Source organism: Hemitrygon akajei, chromosome 26, assembly GCF_048418815.1.
Source record: "Hemitrygon akajei chromosome 26, sHemAka1.3, whole genome shotgun sequence".
In the NCBI taxonomy this organism is placed as follows: Eukaryota; Metazoa; Chordata; class Chondrichthyes; order Myliobatiformes; family Dasyatidae; genus Hemitrygon; species Hemitrygon akajei.
The window spans coordinates 19,315,448-19,340,622 of record NC_133149.1 but is presented as its reverse complement, the minus strand read 5'-3'; the positions used below and the strand labels follow the sequence as shown (position 1 = coordinate 19,340,622).

The 25,175-nt window shown below is 43.7% G+C and overlaps 1 protein-coding gene across 2 annotated transcripts in view; it reads right to left on the bottom strand.

Moving 5' to 3' along the window:
• Nucleotides 1-215: 215 nt before the first annotated feature.
• LOC140716779 (kin of IRRE-like protein 3) overlaps nucleotides 216-25,175 on the bottom strand; it is a 702,588-nt gene continuing 677,628 nt past the window's right edge. For both annotated transcript variants that reach the window (XM_073029666.1, XM_073029667.1), the window contains 3 exons: nucleotides 11,291-11,391; nucleotides 6,197-6,283; nucleotides 216-4,386 (listed from right to left, as the gene is read on the bottom strand). In XM_073029666.1, the coding sequence (XP_072885767.1) occupies nucleotides 3,946-4,386; nucleotides 6,197-6,283; nucleotides 11,291-11,391 (629 nt within the window). In that variant the 3' untranslated portion in view covers nucleotides 216-3,945. The remainder of the gene's footprint in view (nucleotides 4,387-6,196; nucleotides 6,284-11,290; nucleotides 11,392-25,175) is intronic.

The window sequence follows — 25,175 nt, the reverse complement described above, 5'->3', positions numbered from 1 at the left end:
TGCATCTCCATAGCAACCTGCCAGGGTCCCCGGGCATTCAGAGACCCAGATCAGCTGGATTCCAAGGACCAGGGTTAAACTGTAACCAGAGAGATGCCACTTGATGTCCAGTCTTCAGTTGCTTGTTGAAAACAGTTGGTGAGCTGATAGTCATGGTATTCGGGGCTTTTTTTTTCAGATATTTGGGTGACAACAGAAATGTTTCACACATTAAATCATTTCCATAATTTATTCACATTTTATCTTTACTGATTGAGTGCACAGAAAGCAAATGCAGGTAAACTCACTGGGACCACGAGCACAGAACTTAACCCTTCAGTAATAGAAGGTAAGTGTGGGGATGAACCTTTTATTCCAAACATTCCTGTTTTGCAGAAGTACACAGATCTTTCCACAGATCTTTTGTCTGGTGTTTTGTGTAGATCCTCTGAAAGGAGAACATAAATTTCAGCAATTTTCCACCAGCACTCTCTTTGCTATTCCTTTGACAGGAAGACTGCAGGGAGCCTTGGAAATATTGCACCACCAAGTTGACTATCCCTTTGCACCCACGAAAGCTGCTTCAGAGTTTCGGAAATTATTCATAGAAGGCCAGTTTCAACTATTTACTTGGTGCCTTTTGTTATAATCAAATCTTCCAAAATACTATCCAGACAATGAAGTACTGTTGAAGTAGGGCAGTTGTTCTAATGAGGAAAAAGCAGTTACTGTTACACAGCAAGCTCCCTCAAACAGAAATTAATCTGGGTGGGGGGGAACATTCTGATTAGGGATGTTGATTTAAGGCTAAATATTGTTCTTGGACACCAAAGCTTCTCATTAAGAATCATTTTATGGGATCATTTGCATTCCTCCAGGAAATTGATAGAAGTTTTATATTTCATATCAAACTATTTATATAATAATAATTGATTAATTTATGTAACTCTGAAGATTTTATATGGAAATTTGGACCTTAGGTAGTGCACCAGTTCCTCATTGATGCCCAAGAACATTAGCCTTGGTTTTGGAGTCATGACTAAAATATGTAGGAATTATGGACCCAGAAACAGAGCCTGAGGGGTAGGGCTTCTGCACAGTCTGTACCTTGATGGACAATTTTGGTGGTTTGCCTTAGCTTAATGCCATTGGTCAGCTTCTTGTCTTTTGGGGCAGTGAGTGGCAGCTGCTTGGTGGAGAGTGATGATTGGCTAGTCCTGAGGTGGTCTAATAGCAGTGTGAGGAGACTGCAGTGTTGTCAACTGCTGGGAAGTAGATCAGGTTGGTAGGAGGTGTGCGGGTACAACAAGTGACTTGGGTGAGCGAATAAATGACTTGGATGAGGAAGTGGAACGCTGTGTTAGTAAGTTCGCAGATGGCACAAATGTTGGTGGGAGTTGTGGATAATACGGAGGGTTATTGTAGGTTGCAATGGGACATTGACCAGATGCAGGGCTGGGCTGAGAAGTGGCAGGTGGAGTTCAACCCAGAAAAGTGTGAAGTGATTCATTTCAGGAGAGGTGAGGGGTAAGTGTTTGGGTGTGGAGAGAGGAATGTGGGGTTAGGGTCTGTGTGGAAAGAGGGATGTGGGGTTAGGGTCTGTGTGGAGAGAGGGGTGTGGGGTCATTGTCTGAGGGTGCTTAACCAAGTTGGTGGGCTGAGTGGACTGGGTTTTCCTCAGGATGAAGGCTAACCTCGCGGTGGTTACCCGGGTTTGTGTTGACTCAAAGAGTTTCCTATCTGTCTGGAGCTGTATTCACTTTGCAGACCTTGTGGTGTAAGGAAGAGAAATATGCAGGAAAGTGCAGACAACTGAGACTCTGCCATTTAAGTGCTTCATCCCCACTCGACAGGGAAGTTTCAATTTGCCCCTTAGCTAAGGATGCACATGTTCTTCAGAGAAGCACCAGTGTGTTACCAATAGCCTGAGCCAAGGGAGGGTTGCCCCACCTGTGAAAATACCCAGGGTTCTACAGGAGATGCAACCTGGTGACTGTTTCCACAGATCGAAGTGAGGTGCTTGTTGGGTGCCGAGCTCCCTTGCGCTGTTCCTTGAGTTGAATTGTGTTTGTAGATTAGAGCCTTCCATTGAGTGTCCTTGATGTTAAATTACAGAAGTTGCTATGGGACTGTATTAGATGTCAGAACCCAGCTGTTCTTCCAGAGCTGCCCATCACCATTCAAAAGGTTCACTGGTACTATCTACAGTGCACACTGGCATTATCCAGAAGGTTCACTGGAAATTTCCTCTATCTCAAAAATGTACAATTCTTTTCAAAATTACTTCAGAAATTGTTATAAAAACGTATTATCAGCAAACAATACTCCACATTTTTGTTAACAAGTTGGCATTGTGGTACCTAATTTACTGACACATAGGATTACTGAGTTGTCCACGGATTTGCCTGAATATCATGGTGTGTTGTGAATGACCCTTACTGTTGCACTATATTGGAACATTTACTGTGACTGACTGTGGGTGATTAGGTAGCACAAATGCCAAACAAACAACTTGCAGTTGGGGTGGCAAAGAACAACACTTCAACTCTGTGAAACACTGTACATGAGATTAAAATGATATTTACATCTTTTGTACACTTCACAAACCTCTGTCACCAATTTTTCATGTTCTATTTAAAGAATTCATATCTGTGACAGAGATAAAGCATTTGACATTCCATCAATTTAATTTTGAAAGCCGAGAGTGTGAAAGAATATTGGGGTGAATAACAGTGGACCTCTCATCCTTCGAGCCCTGGGGTGTGTGGAGGGAACTGGTCTCTCAGTTAGAGCAAATTGCCATAGAACTCAGGACACTGAGAAAGCAGGGCCCAGTAACCCATTCCACAGGTCATCAGGGTCAGTATCTGAGGGCAGAGAGGATGGGAGTCACGGGGGCAGTGTCTGCACAAATTCTCTTGGGTGATAGGTACCAGTATTCGGCTGTGGACAGGGATGACAGGAGCTGGTATTTGAGAGTAGTAGAGAGTGGGGCTCACAGGGGTCAGTATCTGAGTGTGGAGGGGTCAGGGGTCAGTATCTGAGGGTGTTGGGACCCCTGAGTAATGGGAGCAGATATCGGACCATCTGGAGCCTTTGCCCTCCTTCAGTTATCCAGCATTTGTGCCGCATTTAACAACCCTTCTTGAGGCAGTGCAGATGTGTGCTTCTGTGTGGACAGCTGGCTGGACGAGGCGAGAGAAGCAGGAGGAGACAGAATGGGGACTGAGAGATGAACAGGAATAGATTTTGACTGGACATTTCAGTGGAGAACTTTTCACCAAAGGGGTGAAATCGCTTGAGCCCCTCCAGCCTTAGTTGGGACAGCCTGCACATCAAACTGTATAACCATCATCCTGCTTAATCTTCACACTGCAGAGACTGTTGCAGGGCTGAACAAACTGAACAAGCTCCAGCCCTGGGCCCAGCCTTTCAACAGATGACCTCTGGTGACTTTCACAAGCCCTTGACATTGGCGGCAAAGCTCAAAGAGTAGAGATTGGTCTTTTGCACAAAAATGACAGATCTGTCTTTTGCCCCCAACGTTGGGCACAGATCACCCCTTGAAGATAGAAGGGCTGAGAGCCCAGTTTCGAGGCAGTCCCACCCCACCTACACATCACTCGGCTGTTACTTGATCCACCATGTTTCCTACTTTCCATCGGAGGACGTTGGCGACCTTCTTGGAGATCCAGCACAGTTAGGTTCCCTGCCCTAGACCAGTCAGATGTCATCAAACGATCTGCATCAGTCCGCCCCACCAGTGATGGGTTGAGGCCAGGACTCGAAGTCATAGCTGGATCAAGAACTGAGGCTGTCACTGTCCCATTGTCCATGGGGCAGTTGGAAATAGACAGGAGTGGCCCTGGGAGGGGGCAGGTTTGAAGGACTTGGCCCATGGAGATTCCACTTAAGATTCAGGAGCAGGAGAGGCATCCAGGAGGAGGGGCCCAGGACGGGAGGGGTTCAGACATGGGTCTGCATTCGCCTCTGCAGTGGCCGCGTTAAGTCTGAGTTCTGAGACGACGAGTGAGAGTAGTGGGAGGAAGCCGAAGCCTTGCTGGCCTCGTCGAACTGCACCGAGCTGTCCTGCTTGCTGTTGCTGCTGATGCTGCTGTCACACTGGTTGTCGAGGAAGGAGTTGCTGTCACTCATGGAGCCCCGCTGGTACTCCCGCTCGCAGAGCTCAATGGAGCTGCTCCCGTTGCCCAGCACAAAGCGCTGCCCGTACTCGTACATGCGGTTAGCGGCACTCAACTGCGTGTAGAGGGTCGAGAAGGACATGCCTGTGGGCACCCGCTGCTTCACGGACGGCCTCTGGTCTGGTGGGCAGCCCGCGGTGCCGGTGGCTGCGGCTGGCCTGAGTTCTGGGAAGGTGTGGACACTGTAGTAGCCGTTGGTGGGATCCTGTGGGGGAAAGGTTCAGATAGATGTTTGGTTTAGATCTCAGCTTGAGGGAGAATCACACCTCTTCAGCAGATAAAATCTATTTTCTTAAGATGCATACTGGTGTCAATGATACAAAGCTAATGTGCTAATGGATTGTCAGCTCTCTGCATGGGAGGCAGTTTTAGCTGTTGGTGAGGAGTAGTGCACATTCAAATATCTTGCATTTACATCACCCCTTTTGACAGCTTAGATTGTCCTGAAAAGTATCACAGCTGACTAAGTGCTTTCTCCATGCATTTGGTGTTGTAATTTAGCAAAACACATCAGCCATTCTGTGCACTAGTAGGTGCCACAAACTACAGTTGGAGAATGATCAGGTAATTGACTTTTTCCTCTCAATCCTCTGTTCTCATTCATTGCTTTCTATTTACACCTCCTTTTAGATAATCCAGCCTGACTGTTAAACCTTCCCTGCCCTCTCTCAGCTGGCATCACCTCCATTTCTGCCATTCCCTCAGTCCACACCTCTCCCTTCTCTTAAAACATATTTGATTTTGAAGTCTCCCTAGTTCTGATGAGAGTTCATCAGCCTGAAATGTTACCTTTGTTCCTCTCTCCTCAGACGCTGACTGACCTGGTGGGTATTTTTAGCATTATGCTTTTTATTTCAGGTTTCTAGCATCTCATCTTTTTATTTTTCATTGGCCAGACGTTCTTCTGATTGTAATTTTGAAGACACTGGGAATTCTTTTAAAGCCTTGCAGTGCCCTGGGTTTTAAAGATGGGTGGTGAGAAGCTTCCATGTAGCTTTTGTTGACCCCACTCTCCCCTCCTGCACTGCTTGGCTCTAACTCAACCTCTAATCTCACACAAGCTGTGAATCTGCCTTCTGAGGTAGATAAATGATTTGTGGAACAGATCAGCCTTTAAAAACAACATTTAAAAGATACTTGGTGAGGCATATGGATGTTATGGGCCAAACATGGACAAATGGGACTAGCTTGGATGGCATCCTGGCCAGTTAGGTTATAGGATTTGTTTCCATGTTACATGACTCTGACTAGTAGAACTGGCTAAAAGGACTGAATGGCCTTCTGTTTCTGTGCTCGTTTAAACTCTTCCATTCATCACCATAGAGGATCTTTTTGATGACTCTCAGGGGGCAGGACCAATCAACAATACTCACAGAGCAACATTGTGAACCGAAGGTGTATTGGGACCCTGATCCATTTCTGTGTGTCAGGAAGAGGACTGCCCAGACACAGCCAAGTGTTCCCATTAGCAGAAGGTTCAAAACGTGGGAAAATATGGGTGAAAAAATACAAGAGGAAACACAGTTATCCAGAAAGGAGTAGGACTGGAGGAAACAGTACTGGTAGTTACAGAGTACCTGGAAGTAAATAATGTGCATGGCAGGGATAAAAAGCCAAAGAATGTGACTGAAGTATATTTCCACTGGGAGTTAGCACAGATCCAGTGGGTTGAATGGTCTACTTTTTATTGCAGAACATTTAACAATTCTATCCCTGGAATCTCGCATCAAGCCCTGGACACTTTTCGCTTCCCTACATCTGAGGCAGTTGTCCAATTGGCCCCAGCCAGAGTTCACAACCATAAACAAATGGAGTAACAAGCAACCTGCTGGAGAAACAGCAGCTGTGGGAAGAATGGAACCATCGACAGCAACAATTCCTTCCCCCCACCCCCACCGCCCAGATACTGCTCGAGTTCCTCCAGCAGATTGTTTGTTGCTCCGAATTCCAGTATCTGCGGCCTTTTATGTCTCCAAAGTAGAATGGAGAACCAAAAATACATAAGATCTTTGAACCTTGATGTGTTGATATTCCTTCTCTTCTTCCTTGAGGACTTCCAGCTGTTTCAGCACCGGGTCCTGCTCAAACTCTCCCCGGTTAATCTGTAAACAACAAACAATCAGCACCTTCATCGCCCTTTACACATCCCCCGTAACACATTCATACTCCAACACTTTCTTCTCAAGGATATGTCTCAAATGATGGCCAAACAGTGAGAGGATCACTATTCAATTTAGTAGTCTGGTACACTCCTACAGGTGAAACAGCGGATAGTGCTGCTGAGGCACGTTGCTTTTGACCATGATACTAGATTCTCTTATCCCTGTTACCACACGTGTTTGTCCAAGTGTGTGGCTTCCTTCCACATCCCAGCGACATGCTCGTGGGTAAGTTGACTGGCTGCTCTAAGTTGCCACCACTGTAGGTGGGTGGAAGGAAAATGCTGGGCATCCAGAAGACAGAGAACTGGGGAACTTGAGCCTTGCACTTGTCCAAACAAGTGACAGGCTCCCGTAGCATGGGTGGATGAAAGCCGAAAGAGTCGACAAACTGACCACAGCATCCATGGTACAAGGGCCCATTCATGAGGGGGAGGTGAGAAAGGAATGTGTGGGTGATATAAGACCATAAGACATATGAATAGAATTAGGCCATTCAGCCCATCAAGTCTGCTTTGCCATTCTACCATGGCTGATTCATTATCCCTCTCAACCCCATTCCCCCTGCCTTCTCCCTGTAACCTCTGATGCTCTTACTAATCAAGAACCTATCAACCTTTGTTTTAATGACTTAGCCTCCACATCTGTCTGTGCAATAAATTCCACAGATTCACCAACCCCGGCTAAAGAAATTCCTACTCATCTCTATTTCAAAGGGATGTCTTTGTATTCTGAGGCTGTGCCCTCTGGTCTTAAAGTCCCCCACTATAGGAAACATCCTCTCTTCAGCCACTCTATCTAGGCCTTTCAATATTTAATAGGTTTCAATGAGATCCCTGTTTCATTCTTCTAAACTCCAATGAGTACAGGCTCGGAAGCATCAAATACTCTTCATACAAGTGCCTTTCATTCCCGGGATCACTCTTGTGAATCTCCTCAGGTCCCTTTCCAACGCCAGCACTTCCTTTCGTAGATAAGGCTCCACATGTAGTCTGACCAGTGCCTTATAAAGCCTCAGCATTACATCCTTTTTAAAAATATTCTAGTCCTCTTGAAATGAATGCTAACATTGCTTTTGCTTCCTTTACCACTGACTCAACCAGCAAGTTAGATATTGGAGAGTACAGTTAGAAGAATATACTGTTTTCTTCAACTGTGAAAGTGAGTACCAACAGTTATGATGACTGCACAGTGGCAGTGTTAGGGACAGCTGGTCAAAGTGGAGGAGGAATTTGGATTGTGTGGAGAGCGGACCAGTTGACATATTTATTTATTTATTGATTGATTGATTGACTGGTTGAGAGTGGAATAAGCCCTTCTGGCAACTCAAACCATACCACGCAGCAACCCCTGATTTAATCCCTGCCTAATCATGGGATATGGTTCACATGGGAATCAATGACATAGATAGGCCCTCTCCCCCCCAGAAATGTTCAGCTGAAGGAGTATGAGTTCAAATTTTAAAAAAAGGATCAGAAAGGTGATAGTTTCTGGTTTACTACGTGAATGACATGAAAATTGGTAGAGTTGATATGAACAGTGAATTGAATACATCGTTCAGAAGCTGGTGTGTGAGAAATGGGCTTTAATTCAGGAGCACTGGACTATCACTGAGGAAAGAAAGAAATGCTCCACTAGAGTTGAGCTGGGACTGGTACCCAGTGAATCAAATAGCCGGGGCTGGTGATAAGGCTCAACACTTAGTAGTGGAGGGGAAAGATTGGGTCGGGAAAATCTGGAAAGCTGACGAGAAGAGACTTAGTGACAATGTAAAGTTATGAAAAGGGTAGTGATAGCTAGAGGGTTTCAGGGAGGGATCAGGAAAACACAAGGGTATCCTTCCACTCGGTCAGAACAGGGAAAATGGTAAACACACAAAAGTGAAGGATTGTTATCTGAATGCATGCAAGTGGATAAATTAATGACATCAATCAAAGAAAATTAGTATAATCCAAAAGAACTGTGACTCTGATATGATTTCAGTATAAATGAGACTGGGTATTAAATATTCCAGGATATTTCATCAGTAAAAGAGATATGGAAAGGAGGTGGGATAGCCTCGCAGGGATTTGTTAAAGGAAATTATGTCTAACCAACCCTTCAGAGGTCTTTTTTTGAAGCAGCAGAAAGGGATGATGCGAAACATGGTGGATGTGGTGCATCATCAAGATTGTAGCCCATTGAATTAAAAGAGCAGCAGCATTATGAGTAGAAAATTGGCTGTGTAATGGGAAACAATGATGTGTGGACTGGAGGGAAGTGTACGGTGGACTTTCCCAGAGTTTGTTACCGGGACCACTGTTTTGTGTAACTTTGATTGATGTACAGTACAGGTCTGCAGGTGGTGTAGACTGTGGGCGTGTCTAAGTTTTGAAGGGGAGCGTATGATGATATGAATACAGGAGCAATTGATCACTCTGTTCCCTACACTTACTCCTCCACTTAATAAATCATGACTCATCTGATTGTAACCGTAACCCAATATCCCCATCTATCTGTGGTAACATTTCACTCCCAGCTTATCAGAAATCTACCTGTCTTAAAAGAAAGTATTCAAAACCTCGGCCTCGCAATTGGATAGATGCAGATATGATGACAGAACAGATATGTAGACTGATTATGAAAAGATTTAAAAGCAACGGGGTTATTGTAGTGGGTGACTTCAGCTTCCCCAGTACCTGCATAATGCAAGAGGATTATATAGGGCAGAGCATGTGAGGTGTAACAAAGAGTGTTTCTTAAAACAGTGCATGGATAGTGCAACTAGAGAAGGGACTGCCCCTGAAGATTTAAGATGGTTATGAATAAGGATAAGTCTGGATCTTGGGGAAGGGGGTGAAAAAGTACTAAATTAGGGAAGGGAAAATAACATTTTTAGGCAGGAGCTACAGAGAAAAAATTGGGTGCAGCTGTTAGTGGGAAAGACCACATCTGACATGTGAAAATCTCTTCATTTAAAGACCAGCTAGTTAGAGTTAAGGAAGAAGGGCAAGAATGGCAAGGTAATGGAACTTTGGATGGAGAGAGGGGTTGCAAATTTAGTCATAAAGAAAAAAGGAGCTGAAATTGCATAGTACTTTTGAGAGTAGCCAATAGCTCACATTAAGGTGAATTATGGACTGAGGTGAGTGGGCTAAGTTTCTGGAGGGCAAGATGTCACCTGGAAATTATGGCTAGCATGTTCTATCCTGAGTTAAATCATTATGCACAATTTGTATCTGGAAGTAGGTGCTCTCAGATGCAGTTTCTAAACTGCACAGTGTATATGGTTGACCCTCATGCTCTCAGAGGGTACTGTGAAGTTACTGGAGATTCTTATTGCATGGTGGGACTGAGAGAGTGTACAGCTGAACTGTATGTACAGTAGGACTGTGCTCACTGAATGTGTACATGCTCAGAACATGGCGTGCTTACACTGTGTACTGAACGACTTTGTGGACAACATCTACAGCTGCTGGAAGATAGTTAACTCATTGATCCTCCATTGTGAGGCGATGCCCGCAGCAAATGCTGTTGAATGGCACATTCCAGGGCCCAAGCAAATTGCAGGTCACACTGAAGCTCCGTGCAGCCACTGCAAAGTCTGTGTGGGAAAGGACCACAGTCTAGGGTCCTGCTGCTTCTGGACACATAGGAGTTGGGCCCTGTAACAGCCGCTCACTCACTTCGAGGTTAAGAAACAAACATGAGTGGCTTTGATGCATTGTAAGGAAATGCGTTGAATTGATAGTATGTGGAGAAAGACGTGCAAATTGTATTTAATGTGCATAGATTATGAGTAAAAGGTATTTTTGAAATAAGAGAAAACTATTGTTTACTATGGCCTGTGAACTTTTACAATGAGTGTACTATAAAATACTGCATTCTGTATACATAGGGAGCATATGCTCACTTTCAGAGCAATATAGCATGTCAAAATTGTGTATAATTTATGTTTAATGTATGGTTCTCTTGTGAAGGCGGCTTATGTGATTCTATATACCCGTGACGCTGTTGCAAGCAAGTTTTCATTGTGCCTCTGCATACATGTACTTGTGCAAGAGACAATTAACTCAACTTTGAACTTAAATAGCTCACATTGTGAATATTGTGTGTACGCTGAGTGTGTGGTATAAGACTGTCTGCTCAGATTGTGTATCACTCTAAGCGTGCACTGTGGGCTGTGAGCTCATTCATGACAGTGTACTGTGAGGGCACTTTATTACTGAGAATGACAATGACAGTTTTGGCCCCCTGAATTAAGAAAGGATGTTTAGAGATCTAAGGCATGCCAGAAGAACTTCACTTGAATAATTCCTGCAATGAGAGGGTCGTCCCATCATGAATGGCTAAAAATATCTAAGTGTTTTCTCTGGAGTTGAAAGGAATGAGTGGTGATTTTATTGAAACATAACATTCTGAGGTGGGCAGGACAAGGTAGATATTGAGATGTTTCCACCAGTGGGAGAGTCTGGGAGGAGAGAATATGATTACAAGACAAGGGGGCTGTCATTTAAAACTGAATCTCATAAGAATATTTGCAGAAGCTGCTGACTCTGGAATTCTTTGGAGGTGAGATCACTGGAGGTACTTAATGGGGAGATAGGTACATTTTTGAAGGATCTGTGTCTTTGAGGTCTACATGGACGTGACACAGTTGAGGTAGGGCAGTTGGGGCAGAGCAGCAGTGATTATATTGAATGGTGGGGCAATACTTAGGAGCCACAGTTCTCCTCCTCCTCCTATGTCTTGTGTGCACACTAAAGCAGAAGCAGGAATCAAGGACGAGGGTTATGCTCCAATCTGTATCATGAGGGCTAACGCCCTGACAGAGAACAGCAAGCTCAGCTCAGCAGGGTCTGGTACCTGGAACCTGGGTCCGTGGGGAACAAGTTACATGATGCATCATTTCCTCATCTTAGGCTTGTGAGGAGACTAGAAACACTGTGCAGAGAGAAATACCAAACTCACCATCACATTTTGAATCGCTGCCTGGTCTCCTGGCTGCTGGGCTCCATTGTGGACAATCTCTACACGGATCTCATTCTTGGCAGAAACGTCACCTTTAACATCTGGAAAACAGTCATAGCATGAAAGTCAAACACCCCTCACCTGAAGCTTTGACCTTCTAATATGGAACTGGACACTGTAATGGGTATGAAGGGTGAGCTGTTGTCTGGGTAAATCAGCCCCAGGCTTTTCCACTTGGACAGAGCTACATAGTGGGAAAGATTCTCACCCCCCATTTTACCTTAATGGTCAATCTTTATGCCAATCATTGTGTGGAAACTTGTTTTCTGATGCTGACCTTGGGCTTTTATCTTAGCAGAATACTTCCTGCTGCATTCTGCAGTTCCTTCTTCCTTATCATCAGCTATCTCCACACCTCAGTGTGCCAATCTGACATCCTAGGCCAATACTATGCGAGCGCTGCATCGTCAGGCTGCAGTTGAAATATTAAGCTCATACACAGCCTTCCTTGCCTGGGCAATCAATGGTTCTGCTGAGCACAGGTTCTCCTTGTGTGTTCACCTCTCTTGACCAGAACAAAGTGTTCACACAAATAAGCCTTGTATGACTTGTCCTGTAAGAGTGACATGTGAAGGTACTGAACAAGTCAATCTTTCCATATGACCTATCCTTGACTCATCTAGTAAAGCAGAAGAGCATAAAATTCTTCATTTTTTTTCAAAGTACCTGTTTTCTCATTTGAAGATCAGGTTGTGGAGTTTCTCTGAGGAACCTCCAAGTTCAGTGTGTCCCTTATCTGCCTTGTTGACCAAAGCTGGCTAGAGTCCTCCAGTTGTCTGTGCAAAGGAGATTTTGATTTATTTGAGGATAAACCTTACTTGATGTCTCCCTCAAAAGCCTATATCTCTTTGCTTTAACTGCCTAGGGCAGTAATTGTATGAATAACCAATGTCCAGGGCCATTGACGACAAGATCCTGACCTTGAACTCCAGACAGCTATCACTTTGGTGCTAAACCTTGTGTTCAGAACAGATTGAAAACCCCAGTATATCTCTCACTTTGTGTTAGCATCAGACATACAGTAGCATCAGCAAAGGGCAAACCTTGGTTCAATGGAGGAGTAGACAAGCAGCAGAAAGTCATCTCTAACCATGAAACGCCTCTACGCCTGTGTATTAAACAGCAGGAGCCGTGGCTGAGAGAACATCCAATGGATTAGATCAAAGCTCTGCAGTCCTATACATGGAGTGTCAATTGGAGCTTGAAAATTATACAACTATTGACAGGAGATTTTCCATAAACAGCTTCACTGTCAACAAGGGCCAAACTAAAAGCTATTGCCAATCACATTTGGTCAGGAGTTCCAAGTGGATGATTGGTCTTAGCTTTATCCTGAGATCGCAGATTTCTGCCAATTACTTCACTCCCCGTGATGTCCAGTAATGGCCGGTTACAGCAAAGGCCCATTCTGGCTGCAGCACTGAAGACCAGTGCTCCTGAACCAGCTGCACTTCTAGCCAAGAGCTGTTAAATACAGTCACAATGCTGGCATTTGTCTGAGAATGTGGGAAAACTCTCCAAGTATGTCCTGTCCAGGAAAAAAACCCAATAAATCCACCTGCTCCATCTGTTTGCTCTTAAACACGAAGTGATGCATGAAGCTGTTGCTGGTGCTATCAACTGGCTCTTACTCACCAATTACCTGCTCTTTGATGCCTAGCTGGTGTTCGACCAAGATCACTCAACCTCAGATCCTATCATAGCCTTGATCTGAACTTGATGGAATTCCAAGAATGCTGTGGAAATGACTGCTTTTGACATCAATTGACCAAATGTGATAATAAGAAGCTTCAGTAACATTTGTGAATTTTGCTTTCCACTGCCATTCTAGTCATTAAGGAAGAGGGATGGACTTATTCAAGACCAATGATCTCAATCCTAGGACATCATTTCAGAGGTTGCTCCAAGCTCCATTTCCAACATCTTCATCAATGACATTCCTTTCAACATGTCAGAAATGGGTAAAATTTACCATGATTGGAGTGTGCTTTGTTTAATTCATAATGCCTCCAGATAATGAAGCACAATGAAGCTACATGGAGTAAGAGGTGGAGAACATTTAAAAATGGGCTGATAAGTGGCAAGTGAACTTTGCAGCACACAAATACCAGTCAATGGTCATTACCAACAAAAGAAGAATTAGTCACTTAAGTTTCTAAATCGATAACATCACCAACCATCACCATCAAAACTCTAGGGATTATTTTCATCAGGAACCTAGCAGTACTAGTCATACTGCATTTACAAAAGGGAGTCAAAGAGTGGCCATCCTGAAGTGAATGATTCACCTCCTGAAACCTGAAAGCAACATCTGGGAAAAACACGAGGAATTCTGCAGATGCTGGAAATCCAAAGCAACACACACAAAATACTGGAGGAACTGAGCAGGTCAGGCAGCATCCATGGAAATGAATAAACAGTTGATGATTTGGGCTGGTACTCTTCTTTGGGACTGGAAAGGAAGGGGGATGACACCAGAATAAAAAGCTGGGGGGGAGGGGAAGAAGGATAGTTAGAAGGTGATAGGTGAAACTAGGTGGGTGGGAAAGGTAAAGGGCTGGAGAGGAAGGAATCTGATAGGAGATGAGAGTGGACCATGGAGAAAGAGAAGGAGGAGAGGGACCGGGGGAGGTGATAGGCAGATGAGAGGAGGTAAGAGGCCAGAGTGGGGAATAGAAAAGAGAGGAGGGAAACATTTTTTTACCGGAAGGAGCGGGGCACCAAGGACAAGAAATTCTGCAGGTGCTGGAAATCCAAAGCAACGCACACAAAATGGTGGAGGAACTCAGCAGGTCAGGCAGCGTCCATAAAAGTGAATAAAGTGTCAGAGTTTCAGGCCAAGACCCTTCTTTAGGACTGGAAAAGAAGGGGGAAGATGCCAGAATAAAAAGGTGGGTGGAGGGGAAGAAGGATAAACAATGTGGTCAATTTGCACCAGTTCACTACTTCAACCATTCCCTCCATTACTATCTTAATATGGCTGTGGTACATACAACCTATCAGATACACTGCTACAGAAACCTAAGATTCCTCCAACAGGACTTCCAAAACCTTGATTGTCCAGAAAGTCACGTTTGACAAACTTCTGTAGGTCTGCCATTTTTTAACTGATTACATATGGAAGCACCAATGCCCAGGAATGGAAATGGTTGCAGAAAGTGGTGGATACAGCCCAGTTCATCACAGGTAAGACCCTCTCCACCATTGAGTATACTTACATGGAACTCTGCCATAAGGAAGCAGCATGCATCATCAAAGACCCCTCACCATGCCCTCTTCTCGTTACTACCATTGACCTGGAGGTACAGAAGCCTCAAATTCCACACCACCAGGTTCAAGCCCAGTTCTTACCCCACAACCATCAGGCTCCTGAACCAGCGTGGATAACTTCATTCACCACAACTGTGAACTGATTCTACAACCTACAGACTCACTTTACAACTTATGTTCCCATTATTATTTTTATTTGCATAGCTTGTCTTCTTTTGCATATTGGTTATTTGTCAGTGTTTTTTTTATTTATGTATAGTTTATTTTTGCAAATTTCTACTTTATTTTTTCCTGTAAAAGCTTGCAAGAAAATGATTCTCAAGATAGTTCAATGGATTCCGGTTAATTGGGCCACCAGTTAATCAGGGAAGATGTTTATTTAGGGCAACTGTTAAAGGACAAACACTAATCAAGAAAAATGCTGGGGTTTCCTTCATTTATTTGGGACACTATGCCACTTAATTGGGGCAAGAGACTGTGTCAAACTGGTTCTAATTAATGTCAGTCGCATACACTTGTATGGCTGTTAGATGTTCCACCGTACTTAGAGTAAGTAGTTCTAAAATAGCATCAGTTGCATGTGTTTGTGTTCAAAAGCAGTGATTTTTGTCACTGATAGTTGGCAAGAAATAAGCAGTAAGACTATTCCAAACCGTTTAGCTCACTGTTGTTTCAAGCATTTAGGCTTGGGGATGCCAGAAATGGCTGAGAGTGAAAATGAAACCATTTCACTACTTCAACAAGTTAGGACCTATGAAGAATTTGAAGGTATGGACAATCATCTTGAATATTACTATGAAAATGAAGTTTTACAGGATGCAATCCTAGCATGTATGAAAGTAGTCCATTATCTACACCAGGTGTCTGCATTGATTTTGTTCATTGAGTACTTTGGATGAATTCCTTTGACGATAAATATTAGGAACTAATACAGTTTCATAATACTGTAGTACTATTGGTAGTGTTGTAATTTGTTCTGTATTTCATTTAAATACATAATTTGTCTTTTTTTTAATACTTTTTAAAACTATTTCCATGAAACTTCAGCTAATTGGGCCAGCCACTTAATTGGGCCAAAATGTACTGGTCCCGATGTGTCCCAATTAATAGAAATCTCCTGTATATGATAACATATATATATACTCTGATAATAATCAGAGTTATAAAGGTTTCAGCAGTGTAGGAAGACTTTTAGATTGAGAGGAGGGTTCATATCGAAAGCTACAAACTTCTCTGGATCAGTCATTGCCAGTGGCAGAGCATCACCCATATTCAGGGAGCACTTTATCAGATACCCATGTTGGCGAGGTTCTAGTCACAAAGAGAAGGCTTCCTGCTTCTGGCAGTTCTGCTGTGTTCTTGCATTACTGTGGAGCGTTACCTTTAGTGTGAGGGAGCAGCAAACAAAATAATGTCTAAGGATGGTGAAAGAGGGTGAGACCAGGAGAGAAGGGTCTGGAGATTTAGGGAGAAAATTAAGACCATAGGAGCAGAATTAGGTCATTTGGCCCATCGAGTCTGCTCCATCATTCAATCATGGCTGATCCTTTTTTTTTTCTTTTCTCCTCCTCAACCCCAGTTCCCGGCCTTCTCCCCGTAACCTTTGATGCCATGTCCAATTGAGAATCTATCAATCTCTCTGTTAAATACACTCAATGACCTGGCCTCCACAGCTGCATGTGGCAACAAGTTCACCACCCTTTGGCTAAAGAAATTTCTCCACATCTCTGTTTTGAAAGGGTACCCCTCTATCCTGAGGTTTGTGCCCTCTTGTCCTAGACACTGTCACCATGGGAAACATCCTTTCCACATCTACTCTGTCTAGGCCTTTCAACATTCGAAAGATTTCAATGAGATCCCCCCTCATCCTTCTGAAATCCAGCGAGTACAGACTCAGAGCCATCAAACGTTCCTCGTATGATAACCCTTTCATTCCTGGAATCACCCTTGTGAACCTCCTTTGGACCCTCTCCAATGCCAGCACATCTTTTCTAAGATGAGGAGCTCAAAACTGTTCACAATACTCAAGGTGAGGCCTCACCTGTGCCTTATAAATCCTCAGCATCACATCCCTGCTCTTGTATTCTAGACCTCTTGAAATGAATGCTAACATGGCATTTGCCTTCCTCACCACCGACTCAACCTGCAAGCTAACCTTCAGGGTGTTCTACACAAGGACTCCCAAGTCCCTCTGCATCTTAGACTCCTGGATTTTCTCCCCATTTAGAAAATAGTCCACACATTTATTTCTACTACCAAAGTGCATGACCATGCATTTTCCAACATTATATTTCATTTGCCACTTTCTTGTCCGTTCTCCTAATCTGCCTAATTCATTCTGCATTCTGCCTGTTTCTGCAACACTACCTGCCCCTCCATCAATCTTCATATTATCTGCAAACTTGGCAACAAAGCCATCTATTCCATCATCTAAATCATTTACATACAGTTAAAAAGAAGTGCCCCAACACTGACCCCTGTGGATTCAGTATCAAAGAACTGAAAATTGAATAAAAAATGAAAATCAAAGAAAAACTGCAGTTACAATACACAGTGCACAGACAAAGTGATAAGCCTTTAATAGATTATGTACATAAATCACAGAAGTTCCTTATGTTCTACCCTTTGCCCTCCTCCATCTCCACTGCTACTAAAACTCACTTGTTTTCCCTCTCTCATTTCTGTCGAATGGTCTCATTCCCAAAAAATTTGCCGGTTCTCTCTCCATAGAAGCTGCCTGACTTGCTGAGGTTTCCCAGCAGTCTTTACTTTAGTCAAAGAACACAGAACATAGAATAGAGAACAGGAACAGGCCCTTCAGCTCACACTGTTGTGCTGAATTAATTCAATTAGTAATGAAATGCCTAACTAAACTAACTCCTTTTGCCTACACAATATCCATATTGTTCCATTTGCTGCATATTCATCTGGCTATCTAAGAGCCTCTTAGATGCCTCTTTTATTGGCGGATGAGACGAGAGGAGTGTGAGTGTGGGTGTCAGAGCCCTACGGAAGTCAGGAGAGAGAGGATAAAAGGAGCAGATTCGGGCAAAGCCGGTCTTTGTGGGCTGCTCAGGCACCGAAAGTGTCAGCGTTGGAGGCTTAACCTCAGCTGCAAATAAAAGAAGGGTAGGCTCAAGTGGAGCAGCCATTGTTGGAGTGTGCCCGTGACAGAGTGTAAAGGCTTTGGCTAAGTAGGCTTCGGCGTGAACAGGCGAAGGCACAGTTAAGAAGAGGCAAGTCTTTTTGTGTTTTAGTATGGATTAGTCAGGATGGAATGCTCCTCCTGTCAGATGTGAAAATTCAGGATACCTGACGGTTTCCCCGATGACGACATCTGTGGGCAGTGCACCCAACTACAGTGCCTGACTGCCTGGGTCATGGGAGCAGCTGCCAGGCTGCTGTCACTATGGCTGACTCTGAGTCTCGACAGAGACGGGTAAAAGTCAGGCAGTGTGGTAGTTATAGGGGACTCAGTCGTTAGGGGGACAGAAAGGAGGTTCTGTGGCTGCAAAAGAGACACCATGATGATACGTTGCCTCCCAGGTGCTGGGGTCCATGAGGTATCGGAGTGGCTGCAGGATATTCTCAAGGGGGAGGGTGAACAGCCAGAGGTTGTGGTACATATTGGCACCAATGACATGGGCAGAATAGGAGAAGAGTATACAGAAGAGTTAGGAAAGAGGCTGAAGAGAAGGACCTCCAAGGTGTGATCTTGGATTACTCCCTATGCCACAGGCTAGTGAAGGTAAGAATGGGGTGATAGCACAGATGAATGAGTGGCCGCCCAGATGGGGTAGGGGGCAGAGTTTCAAGCTCTTGGATCATTGGAACCTTTTCTGGGGAAGGGGTGACCTGTACAAGAGGGATGGGATGCATACTCAGGAGCTTTAAACTAGTTTTGCATGAGTCAGTAAGGAAAGAATCGGACCAGAAGGTAGATGTCAGGGAAAATATTGAAAGGCAAAATCAAAATAACTGGTGTGATGAGTCAGATAGTTTGAAGTGTGTATATTTTAATACGTGGAGTATTATGGGTAAGGGCAATGAACTTAGAGCATGGATCGGTACATGGAACTACAATGTTGCAGGCATTATTGAAACTTGGCTGAGAAAGGGGCAGGAATGGGTGATTAATGTACCAGGTTTTCAAAGTTTTAGAAAAGATAGAGGAGGAGGTAAAAGAGGGGGTGGAGTTGCACTACCAATCAGGGACAATATCACAGCTGCACTCAGGGGAGACATAATGGAGGGGTCAGACACCGAGTCCATTTGGGTGGAACTCAGGAACAGGAAGGGTGCAATCACACTGATGGGATTGTACTACAGACCCCCCCCCCCCACCCCCGATAGCCACCGGGACATCGAGGAACAAATATGTAATCAGATTGAGGAAATATGTAAAAATAATAGGGTTGTTGTCATGGGGGATTTCAGTTTCCCTAATATAAACTGGGGACCTTCTTAGTGCAAGGGGTTTAGTTGGGGCTGAATTTGTTAAGTGTATCCAGGAAGATTTCTTAAATCAATATGTGGACGGTCTAACGAGGGGAGGGGCTGTACTGGACCTGGTGTTGGGTAAGGAGCCTGGCCAGGTGACTGTGGGTGAGCAGTTAGGGAACAGTGACCACAATTCCTTCACTTTCAGAATCGCTATAGATATGGACAGGTGTGGTCCTCCTGGGAAAATTTTAAATTGGAGTAGGGCAAATTGCGAGGGCATTAGGCAGGAACTAAGAAGCATTAATTGGGAACACCTTTTCTCTGGCAAGTCCACACCAGACATGTGGAGGGCATTTAAAGGGCAATTGCACAGAGTACAGGAAGGGTATGTTCCTGTTAGAAGGATTGACGGGGATTCTAGAGAGGTGATAAGTTTAGTCAAGAAGAAAAAGGAAATGTTTCTAAAGCTATGGAATTCAGGACATGAGGATTATAAAGAAGCCAGAAGTGAACTAAAGAAGTGAATTAGGAAATCCAGGAGGGGCCATGAAAAGTCCTTGGATAAAGGTGATTCTATACATACACAAAGAGTAAGAAGATAGCTATGGAGATGGTGGGAGCACTCAAGGGTAAAGGGGGGACCATTTACTTGGACGCAGGGAATGTGAGTGAGGTACTTAATGAGTAATTTGCTTCAGTATTTACCAAAGAAAATGATATGGAGGACCAGGAGATCAGTGAACCATAGAACCATAGAACATTACAGAACAGTACAGTCCCTTCAGCCCTCCATGTTGTGCTGACCCATATAATCCTTAAAAAAGTACTAAACCCACACTACCCCATAACCCTCCTGAGTGCTGAGTGTATAAATATGTTAGGGTATTTAGAGGTCAAGGAAGAGGAAGTGTTGGGCCTCCTAATGAGTATTAAGGTGGACAAATCCCCAGTGTCTGATGGGATTTACCCCAGGTTATTGAAGGAGGCAAGAGATGGGATTGCTGGGTCCTTGATCAGTGCCTTCATGTCCTCTCTAGGCACAGGTGAGGTCCCAGAGGATTAGAGAGTGGCTAATGTTATCCCTCTATTTAAGAAAGGAACAAGGGAAAATCTTGGGAACTATAGACTGGTGCATCAGTCAGTTTCACATCAGTTGTAGGGAAATTGCAGGAGAAAATTCTTATGGGTATGAGCAGTTGGAAACCCATGGCCTAATTAAACCCAAAGCCAGTATGGCTTTGTACGTGGTGAGTTGTGCCTTACCAACTTGATTGAGTTTTTTGACAAGGTGAGGAGAGAGATTGATGAGGGTAGGGCAGTGGATGTTGTCTGCATGGATTTTAGCAAGGCGTTTGACAAAGTCCCTCATGGAAAGCTAATCCAGAACATTAAGATGTTTGGGGTCTATGGCGAATTGGCTGTTTGGATTCAGAATGGGTTTGTGCACAGAAGACAGTGATGTTCCACAGGGATTTGTGCTGGGACCTCTGCTGTTTGTGATATGCATAAATGACTTGGTTGAAAATATAGATGGGTGGATTCGTCAGTTTGTGAATGATACCAAGAGTGGTGGAGTTGTGGAGAGTGTAGCAGGCTGGTAAAGAACAGCACAATATAGATCAGTTACACTATTGGCTGAGAAATGCCAGATGAAGTTTAACCCAGATAACTGTGAGTTTTTGCCACTCAGTAGGGCAAATGGCAGGAAACAGTACACAATTAAGGACAAGACCTTTAAGAGTGTTGCTGAGCAGAGAGATCTTGAGATCCAAATTTATAGCTCCGTGAAAGTGGCTACACAGGTCGATAAGGTGTTTAAGAAGGCTTATGGGATGCTTGCTTTTGTTAGTCAAGGCACTGAGTTCAGAAGTCAAGAGGTTACGTTGCAACTTTATAGAACTCTGGTTCGGCCACATCTGTAGTATTGCATACAGTTCTGGTCGCGCCACTATAGGAAGGATGTTGAGGCTTTGGAGAGGGTGCAGAAGAGTTTTACTGGGATACTGCCTGGTTTAGGGGGCATGTGCTATCACCAGAGGCTGGATAAACTTGGGTTGTTTTCTCTGGAGCATCAAAGACTGAGGGGAGATCTGATAGAGGTTTACAAGATTATGAGAGGCATAGATAGAGTTGGACAGAGAGCATCTGTTTCCAAGAGTTGATTTTCTAATACCAGAGGGCATTCATTAATTGATGAGGGTGGGGCAATGGATGTTGTCACTTTAAATGCATTCCCTCTGGTATTTCAACCCTAGGGGAAAAATGGCTAACTGCTATATCTATGTTTCTCATAATGTTATCACCATCTATCAGATCTCCCCTCAGTTTCTGCCATTGCAGTAAAAACAACCGTAGTCCAACCTCTCTTTATAGCACATGCCCTCTTATCCAGGCAGTACCTGGTAAACCTCTTCTGCACCCTCTCCAAAGCCTTGCCATCCTTCCTATAATGGGATGACCAGAACTAAATACAATACTCCAGCTGCAGCTGCACTCGAGTTTCGTACAGCTGGAACATAACTTCTCAACACTTGAACCCAAAGCAAGCGTGCTTTGTGCCTCCTTTACCACCCTATCAACCTGTGTTGCCCACTTTCAGGGAGCTATGGTTGGACCCCAATATCTCTCTGCAGCTGGAGGAAGCCCACGTGGTCACAGCTACAACACACAGTCTCCTCACTGAGAGCACTGGAGGTCAGGAGTGAACTGGGACTGCTGGAGACGTGTGGCCGTAGTTCCACTACATTCAACACTGTGCCATGCCAGCGATGTACCAATAGCATCTCACTTACTCTCTACTTTTCTTCTTGCAGTGTCTCCTTAATTTGATATGCTGCACCATACACTACAATGTCTGAGTTAGAGCTGGTCGACACAGCCCTGCACTATTTCTGGTGTTACGCACTGCAGTTACACACTCCATTTGTTTTAGTGCATGCTAATTCACAGGGCAGTAAATTAATAAACATGCATATTAACAAGCATTCTTCTTAGCTACGTCTTAGCTTTTATCAATGCTCAGTGGAACCTTTAATGCTGTTCACAGTCATCTGTGGCCAAAGCTGTCTCGGCACATACTTGCTTCTGTTGTACTCCAGCCAATTAGTGTACATTTCAAAGGGTTTAAATACTGATTTAGCGGGACTCTTAGCTGGAATGCTCTGGGCAATCCAATTTTTATGCAGACTCTTTGGAAGTGAGTAGAATATATGCTGAATCTATATTCCAATGTTAATGGAGTGTTTTGTAAAAAAAAAAGTCTTAAAATTCTCCGGAAGGAAATCAACTTTAATGACCACGTGTTCATGGTGGATATACTTGTTAATGGTTCTCAGCAAATTCCCAAAGCATTGAGTGTTAACAGACAAGATGGATTTGGCTGCTGAACTAGTGTTGGAGCAGTAGAAGAAAAAGAATGTGTATAGAGGCAGCTAAAGCAGAACAAACCGGGAAAAGCAGAGACAATGTAGAAAGGACTGAGCGGGAATCAATACACGGTTCTCATCCAACAACAGGCACATGCAAAATACAGTACTGTGCAAAAGTCTTAGGCACATATGCAGTATATAGCTAGGGTGCCTGACATTTTGCACAGTACTGTAGTAATTTTATATATTGCACTGCACTGCTGCCGCAAAAAAAAAACAAATTTCATGACATATGTAAGTGGCGATAAAACTGATTCTGATCTGGGTCTCTATTATGGACTGAGTGGGGCAAGGGGGCAGGGTGAGGGGAATTATGGTTGGGAAAAGGGGGAAGGGAGGGAGCGGGAGAGAATTCTCTAATGATCAATGAACCGTTGTTTGGAATCAAATGACCTTGCCTGGTGTCTCAGGGCTGGGTGTGTCTGCACTCATGCCAACCCCTGCCCCTGGCACTCCTTCTCTGCCACCTGTCCCACACCCCTCTAGCAGAGCTCCACCCTCACCATTCTCAACATCCTTTGCTCCCACTAGTTTTACAAACTTGCTCTCTGCTCCACGTTGACAAGTACAATACTGTGCAAAAATCTTGGGCACCCTCACTATATATAAGTGCCTAAGGGTCTTGCACTGTACTGTATGTCCTCTACTTCAGCGTCCCTTCCTAGTCACAAAGTTAGAACCTGCTTTTAAGGAACATTCATATATTTCCACGTTGTCAGTCCTTCATCATCACTGAATCTGAATGTTGGTATTCCCTAAAACCACATTTTAAGAGTGTCTTCCCCAGAAACACTAGAGTAGTTCAAAAAGTAGAGTATTTTTTCAATTTGTCAGAGGAAACCAGAAATGTGTAGTTGATATTGGCCTTGCCAGAGACACAAATGAAGAATTAATTAATGGAAATATTTTCTGAGTTAATGGGAGAAACTTGATGAAGGACTGGTGCATTTTGATCATGGTTTTCCAGTGTTGTAACCTACTGATTTGGTTCAATCAGTAAAATTGCATTGGCCTTATTTATTGCAGGTCAGTTCTATCTGGATGTGTCCAGCTCCAAGTTTAATAAATTTTCTCTTCAGATTTGGTTTCACATTTATTTATCACATGTACATCGAAACATACAGTGAAATATATCGTTTGTGTTGAGGGCAGCCCGCAAACGGTGCCACATATTCTGGTGCCGACGTAGCACATCCACAATATCCAGCAGAACAATACAAGCAAAAGCAACAACTACAAAAGAGGACGACAATAACAGCAAAACAAGCCCCTTTTCCACCTCACAATCGCCCACACACAGACTCAAGCATGCCTCCAGTCCCAGGACAGGCTACCTCCGGGACTCCAGTCCGTGTTCTAACATCGTTCATGAGCTGTGTATGTGCTCTGTTCTTCCTTTCCATCTGTACCTTCTGGTAATTGTCCAGGTTAAATTTTTTTGTCTATTAACTTGCCACTTGCATGTTCAGCGCATCTTGTGCCTTATATTTTATAGAGCCCGCACTAATTCCACTGCCTTCTTCAGTTTGATAGTATTTGCAAATCTGACCAAGTTGCATTGTGTTATTAAATCCAAAATGCCATTCAAGTTATTCAGTTACAGATTCTCCACATTCCCTATTCAATAATTCTCCCCACCCTCACCATCAACCTACTGAAACTCTGCCAATATGTTTACATTGTTTGAGGTTATTCCACCAATTTTTCACTGCTTATCTGATGCCTGGATTCTAATTGACCTCTTTTTAATTGTGGGATATTCTGAGACCTTCTGAAAGCCTGAGTGTAAGACATTGTCCAATTTATCTGTTTATTTTTCATGAATATGCATGTCTTCTGTGGTACCAGGGACAGTGGAAGAGACGCGTATTCATGAAAAATAAACAGATGAAGGGTCAACAAGTGAGTAATAACAGGAAGATTTATCTCCTCAACTTAGCGATGCAATTTACTGTTAAACTCTCTGCTACTGAAAACTATCTGCCATATTAAAATACCCTGAAAATGGAAGTGCAAACCTGTGCTGGTGTATTAACAATAATTACTTCAATATTCAATATTTTTCCATCCTCACTGAAGCAAAGATCAGAATGCAAGCCATGCTCTGTTGCACCTACTTTCCCATCTGACACAGACTGTCTGATTTAAAAAATCGTAAATACATTCAGGATGTTCCTTCGATGACCTCCCTCTGGTATGGAAAACTCATTTGTGTGGATAATGGGAGCATTTGTAACAGGTTTTCATAGATTGAAAACAAAATGCCACTTTTTACAAGTGTTCAATTTGATTTAAATGGAAAATATTCTATTGGATCTTAAACATTATGGAAGGATATGTGAGTTTACCCTACAATCTTGCTGGTATTCTAGGCACTGCACTATATTCTAGGATCCAAAATTATTCCTAGATTTCCTTCTTTTTAAACACCTCTGTTAAACTGAGCTTCCCTATATGTAGTCCTGCAAGACTTGTGCTTCTCCGTTTGTCTCCACTGAGCATGGCCCAAAGGTTTGAAACCTCTCCAGCTTTCTACCTCTTTCTCCATGAAGACATTCTTTGAAGACATAACTTTTTGACCAAGTGTTGATCATCTGCCCGAATAACTCCTTGTGCAGCTTGGCATTGTTTGATAACACTCCTGCGATGTTCCTCCAGAGGTGTCTTTTCATTTGTTAAGGTCA